The following is a 16,947-nucleotide window of genomic DNA, read 5'->3' as shown; positions in this document are numbered from 1 at the left end:
ATACGGCTTTTTGCCAAGTGTCTTTTTATCGACTACACTTAACTTTCTACTTCCGTTTTTGTGGCCATGCAGTAGAAATGATGTAACTTTAGCTGAAGGGTAAACTTGTCTGATTTTGTTCTTAGTATTGTTCGTCTGCAACTGTGATATCTCTTCTATCAACTTACAAAATAGAGAAGTTTTTGAAAAATGAGAAAACCATTGACATTTATGCGGTTCCTTTGAAATAGACGATCTGTTTAAAGTGTTGTTTATATAATTAGAAATGCCAGGTATTGGGAATGGAAGCAGGACGCCGGGAGCAAGTTTATTTCATTATGTGAAATGGGAACACCTTCTAGCTGGCGTTAGTGGTGGAGTGATAGCGACTCTTGTCCTACATCCTCTAGATCTTGTAAAAATCCGATTTCAAGGTAATACATGTATATGAACAGCGTGTAATTAAGGACCTTTATTAGATGAAGGGTTTTATGTATGAAATGTTGCAAAATGATCATGTTTTATTTTTCAAGATCTATTTTAACGTAGCGAAATAAAACTGTGTCGATCAATGATGACTGCTTATATAGGTAGCTACTGTTGTAGCGGAAAAGATATCGCCTTCTGACTGATTTGGTTTCCCACAGCTTTATAGAGGGACCTTGCAGAAGCAGAAAAGTCAGTCAGAAGGTGATATACTGTTGCTACAATGCAGGTCGCCAATTTGGTAGAGTATCCAGTTAGTGTTACGAGGTTCTGGGTTTCCTGTCGTGTCGGCCTTACCATTGACAAAATACATTATGTAATACCTCTGTATGTTGAGTGACAGATATTATGAACTGGACGAGTGGTTCTCTCAATCGTCTGGAGGGGCAGAGTTTACATAGCCTACCCGACATCAGGTGATAGAACAGTGTGCGGAGTTTGGCTGCGTCCGATAACAAAACGTTTGTGGAAGATCTTATGCTAATGGGATACTGACGGACGGTAAACTTCATCGTGAAATACTTGATCTTCATTATAAAGGATTATCTTATCATTAGATTAGTAAATAAAAGCTGGTGTGGCCAAAGGAGGTTATCACAAGATTTTAAAGAATGTGATTGCACATTTGACCCCGACACCTGTTCATTGGAACAAAAGCTTAATTACCAACAAAATGACAGTTTATAGACTATTAGAAAGTTAAGCAACCTTCAATTAACAGGCATAAAATAATGACCTGTTTATTGGAGAGGAATGTTCATACGGTGCGAAAGGTTCCATGGGCCGCCAGTAGAGACACATAAATTAGCGATGACGCGAAAAGTTATCTAGTCTATCCCGACTGAAACAGGGACAGCAGCTCATGAAAAGCGTGTGACTGCATTTATCGCCAGCTATGGACTTCATTCCAAAACAATTGCACTTCTTTGAAGAAGCGTCTGTTGTAAAAAATGCAGGTAATAGAAAGTATGGACAAACCCTGCAGTTCTATGAACAAGGTAATTCCCGATGAGTTCAGAATAGATCTATCACACGTGGGTCACAAATATCACACGATATAAGCCACACCCATCAACTAATCAACTGGCGTTTAGCATTATATTGTAACCCAGTATGCAATAGGTATTGGGCAAGTTGTGCAGTGAGTACGTCACTGTCACTGTCAACGGTTAGGCCGTCACAATAGTTAAACCAGGTCTGGCCGCTTCATTTTCTAAATTCTCTCTATTCCAACGTTAGAGGTATAGCAGGACAAGACATTTTTTATCTTTACATAGTGTCTACCATCAGAAGTTTCTCATTGTCAAAGTCTTATATCATTAGATTAAATTCTCTCCTGTTGCAAAATTGTTGAGCTTGCTAACCCCTGTTTCAAGCATTTGGAGTATGCTTAGCATGGGATATGCAAACTTGTGAGTGTTGCATCTTTGGGGGCGAAGACTTTGGAGAATTAGAAGTGAGGAATGTAGCGGAATTGGACTGAGTCAGTCATCGGTGATCAGGCTAACAGATAAACTAGCTCAGTTGGTAGAGCATCTGGTTAGTGAACGGAGGTTGCGGCTTCAAACCCTGGTCTGGTTGCTACATTCCTCCTCTCCTGTTACGTGTATATATGTAGGAAAAGTTACAAAATGAATATATTATTTTATTTCTCAATGTTTAATTACTGTAACAACTTTAGCACATATGATATGATAAAATACTAAAATGACAGCATCAGAAGAGTCATCTGAAGTTTATAGATATCAACCAAACACCCTTAACTCTTTCACCCCTATGTAACTTTAGTAGACTCTACCATCAATTGATCTGGATGAGTCCATTATGGCCTACAGTGGTGAAAGGGTTAAAGAGCATTTTTCCAGTTTTGCTTTCACTACAATTTATCTGTTTCTTTGAAGGATCATTCAATTTTTTTTTTCAGTGCATGAAGGATCGGTGGCCACAATATCAAGACCAAAATATAACGGGATATTCGATGCTTTCCTGCAGATTATCCGTAAAGATGGAGTTACAGGGATCTACAGAGGGGTGGTCCCTAATGTCTGGGGGGCTGGAATGTCCTGGGGTTTCTACTTCCTATTGTAAGTCAAGTTTTGTTTACTTGGTTAAAGTTGTTTGACTTTTCTTTGGATGCAATTGAAGAAAATTAGTCAAAAAACAGGTTGAAATTTAAAAGAAAAGGATTTTAAAGGAACCAAATAAAGCTAAAAAAGGTTTGACTATCAATAAAAGATGAAAAACTTATTTTAGATAACTCCATTAATGTATAAGATGATGAGAAATCTATCATCTTCCAGAGAGAGACCATAAGGCTTATAAATAGAAAACTAATCAAGTAAGGTTAAGATTTTAAGAATTTCCATTGACCTGACCTATCTTGTCTGTAATTTTCTCCAATTTTGTTTTTTTCTCAACTCACAAAACTTTAAACAAAATTAATAAGGCTATAGAAAAAAACTTTTTTGATTATTGATCACATATCTTGTATTGCAGTTATAATAGCATCAAAACTTGGATGCAGGATGGTGACCCTCGTATGAACCTTGGTCCAGCAAAACACATGTTAGCAGCTTCTGAAGCAGGTTTGTGTTGACTACTTAGTACCATTTGTACCATATTTGATCCAATAAGTGTCCCACATCTCTATAAGTGCAACTCCTCTTTTTAGCCCTCAATTTCTCTTACCTCGAATTAAATGTAGACAGAAAATATGAAGACTGTAGAATTCTTTAATTTTTGCTTTTTTTGAAAAATGATTTATGGCTTGCTTGTGCAATGATTTTTTAGTCCAAATTGAAGCTTACATTTACCCTGAATCTTTACGAGTTACAGTTTTGATTTTATATTGAATTATTTTTGATGTTTTGAATGTAATAATGAAAAATAATATAGCAGTCATTGAGATATCAAAGTATATTCTAAATGCTAGCTATGCAGGGGCCGTGGTGGCCAAGTGGTTAAGATGTCCCGACATATTACCATAAGCCCTCCACCTCTGGGATGCAGGTTCTAATCCTAAGTGGGGCAGTTGCCAGATACTGACCACTGGTCGGTGGTTTTTAGCTCACCTGGCCCGAAGGGCCGGTGAGCTTATGTCATGGCGCGGCGTCCGTCGTCCGTCGTCCGTCGGCGTCCGTCGGCGTCCGTCTGTCCGTCAACATTTCCTTTCAATCGCTACTAGTCATAGAGTTCTGCATGGATTGTAACCAAATTTGGCCACAAACATCCTTGGGGGAAGGGGAACAGAACTTGTATAAATTTTGGCTCTGACCCCCCGGGGGCAGGAGGGGCGGGGCCCAATAGGGGAAATAGAGGTAAATCCTATAAATCGCTACTTGTCCTAGAGTTCTGCATGGATTGTAACCAAAATTAGCCACAAACATCCTTGGGGGAAGGGGAACAGAACTTGTATAAATTTTGGCTCAGGTCCCCCGGGGGCAGGAGGGGCGGGGCCCAATAGGGGAAATAGAGGTAAATCCTTTAAATCGCTACTAGTCATAGAGTTCTGAATGGAATGTAACTAAATTTGGCCACAAACATCCTTGGGGGAAGGGGAACAGAACTTGTATAAATTTTGGTTCTGATCCCCCGGGGGCAGGAGGGGCGGGGCCCAATATGGGAAATAGAGGTAAATCCTTTAAATCGCTACTTGTCGTAGAGTTCTGAATGGAATGTACCTAAATTTGGCCACAAACATCCTTGGGGGAAGGGGAACAGAACTTGTATAAATTTTGGCTCTGACCCCCCAGGGGCAGGAGGGGCGGGGCCCAATAGGGGTAATAGAGGTAAATCCTTTAAATCGCTTCTTGTCATAGAGCTCTGAATGGAATGTAACCAAATTTGGCCACAAACATCCTTTGGGGAAGGGGAACAGAACTTGTATAAATTTTGGCTCTGGTCCCCCGGGGGCAGGAGGGGTGGGGCCCAATAGGGGAAATAGAGGTAAATCCTTTAAATCGCTACTTGTAATAGAGTTCTACATGAATTGTAACCAAATTCGTCCACAAACATCCTTGGGGGAAGGGGAACAGAACTTGTGTAAATTTTGACTCTGGTCCCCAGGGGGCGGGAGGGGCGGGGCCCAATAGGGAAAATAGAGGTAAATCCTTTAAATCGCTACTAGTCATAGAGTTCTGAATGGAATGTAACCAAATTTGGCCACAAACATCCTTTGGGGAAGGGGAACAGACCTTGTATAAATTTTGGCTCTGATCCCCCAGGGGCAGGAGGGGCGGGGCCCAATAGGGGTAATAGAGGTAAATCCTTTAAATCGCTACTAGTCATAGAGTTCTGAATGGAATGTAACCAAATTTGGCCACAAACATCCTTTGGGGAAGGGGAACAGACCTTGTATAAATTTTGGCTCTGATCCCCCAGGGGCAGGAGGGGCGGGGCCCAATAGGGGTAATAGAGGTAAATCCTTTAAATCACTACTTGTCATAGAGTTCTGAATGGAATGTAACCGATTTTGGCCACAAATATCCTTTGGGGAAGGGGAACAGAACTTGTATAAATTTTGGCTCTGATCCCCCGGGGGCAGGAGGGGCGGGGCCCAATAGGGGTAATAGAGGTAAATCCTTTAAATTGCTACTAGTCATAGAGTTCTGAATGGAATGTAACCAAATTTGGCCACAGACATCCTTTGGGGAAGGGGAACAGAACTTGTATAAATTTTGACTCTGGCCCCCCGAGGGCAGGACGGTTGGGGCCCAATAGGGGAAATAGAGGTAAATCCTTTAAATCACTTCTTGTCCTAGAGTTTTGTTTGGATTGTGACCAAATTTGGCCATAAACATCCTTGGAAGAAGGGGAACAGAACTTGTATAAATTTTGGCTCTGACCCCCTGGGGGCAGGAGGGGTGGGGCCCAATAGGGGATTTAGAGGTTAATATTAAAATTCCTTCAGAAAAGAAACAATGGACCTGTATTCAGAACATTACTTGGCATTACAAACCAGGTGAGCGATACAGGCCCTCTGGGCCTCTTGTTCTGGGTACTCAGGCTTTCCTCCACCAACAAACCTGGCACATCCTTACATGACCTTGGCTTTAAATAGGACGTTTAACTAATAAAACAAAATAAAAACAAGCTAGCTATGCTACTTTCAATTAGATTACCCTTACATGCATCTGTCCATGAATGAGTTACCATTGTATTAGCTACTGTTGTTACAGTAAAAGAATATTAGACTACTGACACACTGACTACTATTATGTTATATAATAAACACATTTTTACAACTTTATCCCTATAGGCTTCTAGACTACTGACACAAGAATCAGAGTTGTTATATCATGTTATGCTATGGTATTAGTTACCATTGTACATGGTTGATATGTTATATAATAAACACATTTTTACAACTTTATCCCTATAGGCTTCCTAACCCTGATCCTGACTAACCCTATTTGGGTTGTAAAGACCAGGATGTGTCTACAGTACGACAAACAGACGACCGGACCCAGTAACAATTATAAAGGCATGCTCGACGCGCTGGGCCGCATCTTCAAGACTGAAGGATTCCGAGGTCTATATAGAGTATGTTTAGTGTAAACCAACTCTCTTTTGCGGCTAATAATTTTCGTGATTTTTATTTCAAAACAAGGATTAATATTTGTGGAATAAATTATTGCAATATAAAAGTAGTAGATATTCATTTGCAGATATAAAATTCACAAATTTACTTGGGTTGTGAAATTATTCACATGCAAAAGAAAGTAATGTGTGCCATTCTGTCTATTATATTTTCTTGTCTCATGAAGTGGGCATATGGATGAAAGTAGGAGCTCTTCTGTCCGATACTTTTCTTCTCATTATGGATAGACTTAGCCAAAACGTACACTATTTATACTGTGGAATCTATGTTAATATTTTTAGACTTAAGTTCATTTTTGACTTGAGCGTTCTAGAAATCAGGACCAGATTGTTTTCAGGGTTTCCATGGCAAGTGATGCTTCTAAATTTCATGTTTTCCACATATTGTCTATTGTCTATTCCCAGGTAGGTGTTCTATCTTCATTTATGGATATTTGTTTCCAGGGTTTCTTGCCAGGAGTGTTTGGTATATCTCACGGTGCTGTTCAGTTCATGGCCTACGAGGAAATGAAAACCCAATATAACATCTACAGGGAGCGACATTTAGATTATCGCCTGGTAGGTAAAGAAAATGACATATAGATAAAAATGTACTTATTATTAGTAGTAGAAAATTCAAAGATATTGATATGCTAATAGAATTGTTAAAAGGGATAATTCAATGAGGCTAATTCTGTTACATAATCACAAAGCAAAATATGACATAAATATATTTTTCCATATTCCTTGTGAACCATATTACAAAGAAATATTGACAAATTCCATGACATTGTTAAGTATTTTGATTGATACTGTTGAAATTCCAAATCGTTGATCAATACGATTAAGCAGGTATAACATGTATGCTGTACCCATACCCGAGCCAAAGTCATGTGCATTAATCAAATACAATACATAACCACTGAGGAGTTGGTGAAATTATATTTAGACAAAAACATGCACCTAATAATGTAAACACACTACTGTAAGAGCGATTTGAATAGTTCTAGACACAGTAGTTCCGAACACAATGTGTAATAGCGGACAGCAAGGTAGTTTGAACACTTCACATACATTTCTCTGCAGTTTTTTTTTTTCTATCATATCTAAGTATAACCAACTATCTAATTTCCATCAGAACTGGTTTGTTTCTGATATATGTGCTAATTTTGATGTACACTTAGACTGAATTGTCCCTTTAATTAACAGGAGATCAAAAAATTCTAGTAACAAATTGAACAATGGAAGAAAATTTAATATGAAAAGGAAGTTTGAAAATAAAAGCAAGGGAAAATAAACAATCTGATCATGAAGAGAGAAGGCAGTTTTTGTTTATTTGAAACAACCGGTTCAACCGTTTGTTAAAGTCATTATTTCAAGTATAAATCCTGATGAACCTGCAGTTTTTAATACAGGCCTGTAAGGGCTTTGTCAAGGCTCGTCTGAAAATAATATAAAGTCATGAGGTCCGTTTTTAATTCATAATCCATCAACTAGGTCCAAACAGTCAAACGGCATAATCGAAAACGAGCCAAGTTGAAATAAGATTAAGGGGAGATAATTTAATCTAAAGAATAAAATCAGGGGGAGATCATTTAATCTGAAGGTTGAAAATGAAACTAAGGAGAGATAATTGAATCAAGCAACCATCACAGAAAAATCTTTACCTAAGAATTGTGTGTGTGTGTGTCATTTATCAAAAATATAAGAGAAAGACAACTATCAAAGTTACCCATTGAGTATAATGGTGATTATCATCCCTAAGCATTTAGACACTGCATTTTGCTTGGCCTTATTAGCATGTTGGCAGATCCTTTGGCCAACCTTGACTAGCCTTTTTTCCTTATTTTGGAGGAAAAAAAATACATGACTGACTATGTATTGAGATGTTTACCCTATAAACTTATTTTTCAAGTCTTTATTTCAAGTCAATGACAATTTGAATCAGAAACTTGTCTTCTGAGTAGTCTATGAAAGACATCAGGAAACTAGGAATATTATGATACACACTACTCCAATATCCTTTTCTGTTTTAGAAATCCCTGGAGTACATTGTGTTTGCAGCCCTATCTAAGATTATAGCGGCCAGTACAACGTACCCATACCAAGTGATTCGTTCACGACTGCAGGACCAGCATAGACATTACAACGGCAACCTCGACATTATACGGCAAATATTCCGGTAAGATTATATCAATGGTAGGGATTTTCATCTAGGGTTCTGGGAAAGGCTATATTCTGTATTTGCATATTACATAGTTATCTGCACTTGTGGGTATGTATTGATTGTGACGTGTAGTCATTTTTCAGAGCAAATGGTGTGAATTTCATACACAAAATAATGACGTCACAATTGATACCTACTCACAAGGGAGCTAACTCTGTAATATGTAGTAAAAACGGAATATTGGAAATAATTACTCTCAAGTAGTGACTTTTGTGCATTTGATTGATAACAACGGCAACCTCAACATCATACGGCAAATATTGCAGTTAAGTATAGTATGGTTATATTGAAGGTGTGTCCTGGAGAGATTCCAGGGAAATATTTTCATTGGAGACAACATTCATTAGGCTATCAATGATAGAAACTGGAGTAATTTGCTATATACAAGCTGTAGAGCTATGGTTCTACCCAACTGTATTATAGCCTATAAGCTCCCAGGCCAGGTGCTTAAATTTTTTTTTTAAAAATGAAAGGTGTCTTAGGACCAAAGGGTGTTTCACAAACTTTTGCACAGAGTAAGAGATTACCGGGTAAACAGTTTGCAATAAAAAATCAAAAAGAGAAACCTACCACATTTTTCAGTTTTAGTCTGTATTTAATTTGAGGTAGCGGTAAATAACCTTGAGGCCTCAAAAGGGGAGGGTTATTTATGGGGAAAGGGTCACTTATTGGGTCTAGTATGTTGTTTACGAGCTTTCCTCTACCCTATCCCCCCCCCCCAGCCTAAACCGACCCCGATTGTGACATTTTGTAATAACGTTCACCAAATTAATTATTCATGAGAAGGTATAGTGGGCATAAGCATGTTTTCATCAATGAATGTTAATCTCATATTTCATTTTACCAGTAGCTGTTATTTTTAGACTGAATGCAACAGATGTTTTTGTTTGCTTGAGGGTGTATTTTTGCTACTTCAAGATATATCTATTTTGCATTACTGGGTGTATTTTAGGCTGTCGCCTACACCTGTAGAATGTTTTGTGAATAATGTAGTCTTGATTTACCACTAACATTTTTTGTTGCTATTTTTTTTTTGTTGTTGTTTATTTTGCCTATTGTGTAGATGCCGACAGCCGTTGATTTTGTTTTGAACAGGTATGAAGGTGTTCGTGGCTATTACAAAGGTTTCGGTGTCTACCTCTTACATGTGACGCCGAACATCTGTATAGTGTTTCTTCTCTACGAATATGTGTCGACATGGAAAAAACACAAACTCGCCAGAGACCATGAACAGAAGAGCAAGTCTAGTTGATAGTGATTCATATTCTGGTGCTTCGGATACTATAAAATTTCATCTGTATAGGAACCTGTGGTTTCAATAGGATATATGTGTTTGGAAAATTTTTTTTTTCCAGAAATGAAAATAAAGGTTATCCGAGAGGAATCAACAGATATACATCTGACATTCATTTAATCCTTGTAAAGGACTCAACAGATCTGGTTGATCTGACATATCTTTAGTAAATCTCAATCATTGTTTTATATGCTGATGTATTTCATTTGTGCAATAGGTCAGCATTTTGTCTCATTCCTTGTTATAGATATTTGTGAGAACTTCTCTTCAGCTCAATCAGTCAATGATTCGTATTTTGTTACATTTCTGTCTCTTAAAATTCTAACATTCTGGAAGTGGTCATTTAATTGGATAGTGAAAAAGACCATAAAAGCATGACTTTTGTTATTATGGGATGTTGTCATATATTTTATGTAGCAGAGCTAGAATAGGGATCTGTATTTTAATCTGATTGTGAACTTATCAATCAAAATTTTATGCCTATTTGAGAGATTTTAAATTATTTGTCTTTTTTACATTCCCATCTATACCATTGATACCATCCTCGATATTCTAGGGGTTACTATCACTCTCATTATATCCACTCCAGCGGTGACAGTCAGTGAACTATGTCATAGCAAAATTGAGGGAGTTCCAGGAGAGGAAAACTGACCAATCAATCACTAGGGGTGTAACAAGATATTGAACTATCAGAATATTGCGATCTTATGCCTCTTAATGTGATCAATTGATGGCAAATTCCACAAGCCAATAACAATCTCTGATAGCACGCCAAACTATCGAAAGTTTAAATTTTCAGATAGTTTTCTGCAATTTGTACTACCGTTAAATGAAGTAGTAAGTACCCCCAGAAGTTTGACATGACAACAGACTAACAGTGACGATAAAAAGGCATTTTTCCCTTGCCACTCACTCAAAAACAAACACCGACATTATTCTTGATCACGATCATCAGTGTGTTTGAGTTGTTATTGACGCTAGCAGGTAAGGGGATCCTGAAGTGACTCAAAACCAACACTCTACTACAGAATTCAGAATAATTTTATTCAATTCTATCGCAATACTATTGCAATGGTAGTCTGCAAGTGTTTTCCTCGATAGCAACAGAATTGCATTAGGTAAAATCATTGGTGATGGTCACCCCTACCAATCATAAAATCTCTTCTGTCGCATACAACAAATCCTTCAGTTTTGTATGACACAGTTCAGGGATAGATAATGACAATGATAATGCCCCTTATTTTTCAAGGATGCGTAAATACCAAAGATGTGTAAACTAGATACTAGATATTTGATGACAGTATCAGTATTTTGTTTCAATTGTGTGATAGTGTATATGATCACGTGTTATGGATTATTTATGAAACGTTTAGCTGACTGAGACCAGAACATTATTTATATTTATAGTTGCATTTCCTCTTTAATAAGACTACTTAATTTATTAAAGATAATTGAAATATCAGTATTTAATCTGTGATAAACTTTGTACAGAACATAAGATTTATGGATATATTTTGTGTATGAAAACAAAACTGCTGATAGTTTGAATTACAAGAAGTAATGTTCCTTTTTTATAAAATTGTTTCATTATCTATTTAAAATCATTTATGATTGTTGCAAAAATTTCCAGGTACTGTTTCATAGTGTTGATATATTCACTTATCTGAAAAAAACATCCGTGCTTGTAGTTAGAACTAATCTCAGGGACTTGACACACTCCTGTGACCCAGAATAAAAAAAATGACCTATGTCAGATAAAAGGTGTCTGAGGCTAAGGCCATTTTTTTAGTTTTGTTCAAGGTCATAGGAAATCCCATATCACTGTGGAATTAAATAATACCTGTTGATGGTACATCAGGGAGATTATTTAATACTACCCTTATTTTGTTAGCCAATATATATATGTGTTCCTGTCATATAATCAACCCTTCCCTTGTTTGCAGGCTTGATGTTTTGTTAATTTTGCTTCCCTTTGATTTTCTCTTTTTGAAAGCAAGTTATGACTAATGAATGTGTGAGTGTTTATGTTTTATTCTCTCGAATCTTTCTGTGTTTTATAACACATTTTGAAAATTGTTGGCCAATTTTTTTCCCCAAGTGTCCCCATATCAATAATTTTCTAATTTATACATTTTTGTTACTGTACTTATCAAGACTTCATTTTGAGTTTTATTTAGTCCTGTAATGTATTTCCATCATTTTCTGGGCCATAATATTTTATTTATTTATTGTGTTCACTGTTCAGTAGCTTTATTGCGGTAACTAAAAGGTGTCATGCCAAGTATCCAAAATTGAATTTCTCTGACATCTAGGTTGACTTTTGACCTAAATCAAAGAAAACTAAATTTTGGCATACTACCTTAATAACCTTTTATTTAATTGCGCCCGAGTATTGCTTACATATTTTGTAAATGATGACCTTGAATTCTCCAGAGTCAACAGGCTGGACTAAATGTTTATAACGAATGACGACCAATAACATTTCAATCACTATTTTATCAGCATTTAAAACTGATATTCATTGTCAAACTATTTTTGATGTTTTATGTGAGTGGATATTCAATGAAACATGTTTATATTTTAAAGTTGTTTTAATGTTGAATACATGAATGAAGAAATAAATGTTATTTATGTATCTATTTGTGTGTTTCTTTATAATTCAATATCAATCATACCAGCATATGTTATAGATATCATATGTTTTAATTTGACTGGTTTTCTGGGATTTAAGTTTCTTGTAACTCTAACAAGGAGCGATCAACTTTGAGTTTTTGATTAGAGATCCTAGTACAGGATTAATTTGACTTTCATTGGATGGTTGCAAATATTCTGAATTTTAGCACATTATAGAGTTATCTGCCCTTGAACAAAGGTATTGATTATTACAGCAGTCGTTATAATTATTGTAAAATCATATTTTATAAAGACTTTGATTACTTATATCTATACATACAAACCTGACAACTTAGTTATTTAAATACCTACCTTCAAGAGAAAATAACTCTGTAATAAGTAAACATGAAATTAGCTGTCCTCTGATTGGCCACATTTAAAATGAAGTAATTTTCCAACTGATTTCACATGGTGACTTGCATTCAATTGATGTTTGCCAATTCTCAATTATTTTCGCCAAAATACTGTAAACCAACTTTTCACAGCAACTTATTTTTTTATTTTCTTGCCCCATGACTTGTTCATTGTTATTTCATGATTTACAGTTAAATTGCAGTATTTTACTTGAAGCTGAGTATTATGAAATCAACGTGTGTGTGAAGTTTCGTCTTTTTTTTTGTCAGCAGGTATTGATTGCTGTATCATAGGTTTAGATATTAGTTCATTTTTTAACTGTCGATAAAGACAGACAACTCTGATTTCCATTAGAGAGGGAGTTGTTCCGTCCAGCTGTGTACCCGTGTTTCGTTTGCCTGACCGTGCCACACGTTTGCTCTGTTGACAGGTACGAGGGCTGGAGAGGATTCTACAAAGGTCTACTGCCGAGCCTGCTCCGAGTGACTCCTGCCTGCTGCATCACATTCGTTGTGTATGAAAATATTATATCCTATTTCACAGTGGAGACCAACCCCAGCTGATCAGAGTTTTAACTTAATTGTGTGAATTTAGGAGTTTTTTGTTCATTTTATGAGCTCATTTTAAGAAATGAGGTTACTTTTTATTGTGTAAGAATTTTTTTAAGAGATGAAACTAGTATTATCTGTTCTGTTTTCAAATTAACATACAGGAAACATTGGTATCGAAAGTAAAATATCTTAATAAGACATACTCAAGAGTCACATAATCTGGAAAAATATATTTAGAAAATGAAAATCTTCAGAATATTTTGTAATTATTTTGCATTATGGAAAATTCTGGTTAGCATTTAGTTACACCAGTTAACCAAATATGGTATGATTTATCCTTGACTTATTGATCTGTGCAGCATCAGTAGCCTCTCATTTACCCTAGTACGATTTATGCTATATATTTAACGCCTGACTAATGATCAATGAGATAAATATGCTGTGTAGATGAAGATTGTATTATTACGAATTATTTACAATATAATACGGATCGAGTTTTCTATTTTGTAATACAAATGTACCGTACAAATTATTGACATTGAGCTGACATTAAATTGTGAATTTGAACACTTGAGAAATACTATGTATCCAGTGTGCTGTTTCTTACTTTATATGGAGGTTCCTTATCTGGTTTATGAAATTCTATCAGTTTCCTCAAAACAAAATTCTAGGTAGAAAAAGTACATACTCACAAACATTTTTTTTCAAATTCTGGTGTGTTTGTTTTTAAGACTTTAATTTTATGAGCTTGTTTTGAACTTTTTGTTTCATTATCATTGTTATCAATTTTTGTTTTCACCTTATCAATGTTGAATTAAGATTAGATGAATGTGATGTGTACAATGGTTTCTTTATCGGTTCCAAATTTCAGCAAACATTTGCTGTTATTCAGTAGCAAGGGGGGAAGGCAGCTTTACATGTTTAGGGTGAAATACAATACCACGTTAATGCTCTTTAACATGTTGAATATTGAGGTGTAATTTCTAATTACGGGTACATCACAATGATCTGTAATATTTTAAATGAAAATGTGTCGCATCCAAATATTCATGTTTTGTATACGTGGATATAGTCATGTGTAAATATGTTTTTATGAAGATAGTTTTCAATCCAATCGCAGTGTGATAGTTTTCACACCATGCTTTTAATTATTGACATATCACTATTTGTTACTGTTGGTATGATTGTTGATCCAGGTAAGCAAATCGTTCTGTGTCATAAATAATTGCACTTTTACGTAGTTGAACAAGAGCAAATAACTCTGTATGGTAAAATGTGGGATAAACATGTACTGTACATATACTTACACTAGTCAATAGTTATGTATTCAGTGCAAGTCACAATCATTTGATCAAAAAAGAGATGATATTAGTCAGATGTGCGATTTAATTACCGTATTCATCCCAATAAGTGCTCACAACCCTTGAAAATTGAAAGTAATAAGGGGGCATTTAATAGAACCAAATTTGGACTAGCCTTACTTAAGATTATTGCTAAAAATAAGCCTGAATCAATGTGGAAAAGAAACCAACAAAGATATCTACACAGGTTCCATATTTTCAGTCAGCATTTAATTTGATGTAATTGGAATTAAGGTCTAAAAAGGGAAGGGAGGGCCTAATAGGAATGGGAGCGCTTATTGGGACAAATACAGTACTAAAAATTGTTTTTAATTTTCATTTAAGAATTAAACTAAAGCAATATAATTGTTGGAAGCCCACAGTTGATCTCACTTCTCTTACTTCATTAAGTTCAAGTGAGGCTTATGACAATGCCAGAACAATTGAGAATTCTGAAAATGTGAGGCTGAAACCAAGGTAATCCTGTTGTTGAGGTCATTGTAGCTACATGTATCAAAATTTGATATACCGGGTACTTTAACTTCAATCTGAATTTGAGATTATATTGTATTGTAGACTAGTGTGAGATGTGTTGTAAGAATGTGGACGATTTAGTCACAGGGACCTGGCACAAAATTTTTAACCAACAGTATACATACACATGTATGTGTACTGTACATGTATATGGCCTTATGGGTCAAGGAAGTAATATCAACAGTTATTTTTTATATAACACTGGATTCATATAGACATATGTCTGTAGGATACGAATTACTTAAAGTAGTAAATATAGCTAGGGCAAAGAAGTATAATTCTAACAGTGTGGACAAAAGATTGTCAAATTTTCGAGGCGATCTGCCCCTTTGTCAAGACAGAAGAAGAACAAATAAAATTACATGTTAAGGATGGTCACGGACGTACACAAAAGCATAAACAATAAACACATTAAGAATATACAATGAATACCTGGTATACAGATTAACTAAAGGGACAATATCTATGCGTATTATCAGAATGGTCCCTTCGGTCAGTCGCTATAATTAGTTAGATCGCCGAAGGCTTATTTAGTTCATCTATAAAAGGGCAGATCAAAATGGTGTGTTGTCAAAATTAGTTTTAAATTAGAAATTATTTACATTTGTACATACGTAGACACTTTATGTAATAAATGTGTGCAACGCAAGCGTATCAATCAGAGAAGGTGTCATTCTGTTTGTTTGTAAATAAAAGATGGACATAACGTCTTATAAGTCAACTCGCCCGCAGTGGGGATCTCGGTATACATAAGGACGTCCTTAATTATATATAATAGTATACTGTTGGCTAAAAAATTGTGTGCCAGGTCCATGTGGGTTTAGTGTGTTACACTAGTAAGTGTGATTAAGTTTAAATAATAAATTGTCCTAATAATTTCTCTTTTCAGGAAAGAATATGTGAGAATACCATTATGTTAGTGTATATTTTATTTTTGAATAAATTTGGCGATACATTTTCCATTTAATTTGTTTTGTCAAATTTGTAATTGTTCAGTTCTTAAATTGTTTCCATTCCTGTCACATCAAGACATTTAAGCTAGTGCATGTTAACATATGAAAAACAAGAGGCCCATGGGCCTTAAGGGTCATCTGACTCATGGCACAAAACAACAAAGTCACAGTATAAAGTAGTGGTTACTAATTAATATAAGCAATACAAGGAACTCCTTTTTTGAATATGTAAGTTTCTGAAATAGGTAAAGGTCATTTGTTGAACAAACTTGGTAGTCCTTCATCCATATATGGTTGTAACCTATTCAAGGATGAAGGAGGAGTCAGATTTTAAAGCCAAATTTCATCAAAGCTCCAATTTTGGACCCCCTCTGTTCCATCCCCATATCTTACCTCGGTCCTTTATAAAATATAATTTTCCTCACCTAAAGTTCCCCCTTCTGAGCCCCGCCCCTCTGTCCCCAAGGGTCGGACCTTACTCATTTATATAAAATATGAATGTTCTTCCCCATGCAATGATGTTTCACACCAAATATGGATGAAATCCACTCAAAGGTTAAGGAGGAGTAGGAATTTAAAACCAAAATTAGAAAATTTTCTTCTTTTGGGGCCCCACCCCTCAGCCCCTAGGGGTCGGACCAGGCTCATTTATATAGAAAATAATTGTCTTTCCCCAATGATGTTTCACACTAAATAAGGATGAAATCCATCAAAGAATGAAGGAATAGTAGGATTTTAAAGCTAAAATTAAGAAAATTTGCCCTTTTGGGGCTCAGCCCCTCTGCCCCTACAAATCGGACCTATCTCATTTATATAAAATATTATTGTCCTTCCCCAATGATGTTTCACACCAAGTATGGATGTAATCCACTCATGGGTTAAGGAGGAGTAGGCTTTTGTATAAATAGTCTTATGCACGGCGTACGACGAAGGGCAAAACACAATAACAATAGGTCATCCTGACCTTCGGTCAGATGAC

At 36.0% G+C, this 16,947-nt stretch overlaps 1 protein-coding gene across 3 annotated transcripts; it reads left to right on the top strand.

Annotated features, from left to right (window-relative positions):
- Nucleotides 1-37: 37 nt before the first annotated feature.
- Nucleotides 38-15,977, top strand: LOC138309844 (solute carrier family 25 member 32-like). 3 transcript variants are annotated; one of them, XM_069251085.1, is made up of 8 exons: nt 38-99; nt 264-413; nt 2,390-2,549; nt 2,962-3,050; nt 5,846-6,006; nt 6,508-6,621; nt 8,079-8,224; nt 9,365-12,198. In XM_069251085.1, the coding sequence occupies exons 2-8, from the start codon at nt 266-268 to the stop codon at nt 9,519-9,521; spliced, it is 975 nt and encodes a 324-aa protein (XP_069107186.1). In that variant the 5' UTR covers nt 38-99; nt 264-265; the 3' UTR covers nt 9,522-12,198. The 3 variants fall into 3 exon arrangements, with proteins under 3 accessions (XP_069107186.1, XP_069107185.1, XP_069107187.1); XM_069251084.1 differs by having other exon boundaries at nt 45-413; XM_069251086.1 differs by lacking the exon at nt 9,365-12,198 and adding an exon at nt 13,021-15,977 and having other exon boundaries at nt 47-413.
- Nucleotides 15,978-16,947: the final 970 nt, after the last annotated feature.

Source organism: Argopecten irradians, chromosome 15 (assembly GCF_041381155.1).
Source record: "Argopecten irradians isolate NY chromosome 15, Ai_NY, whole genome shotgun sequence".
In the NCBI taxonomy this organism is placed as follows: Eukaryota; Metazoa; Mollusca; class Bivalvia; order Pectinida; family Pectinidae; genus Argopecten; species Argopecten irradians.
This window is presented reverse-complemented; position numbering and strand designations above follow the sequence as displayed.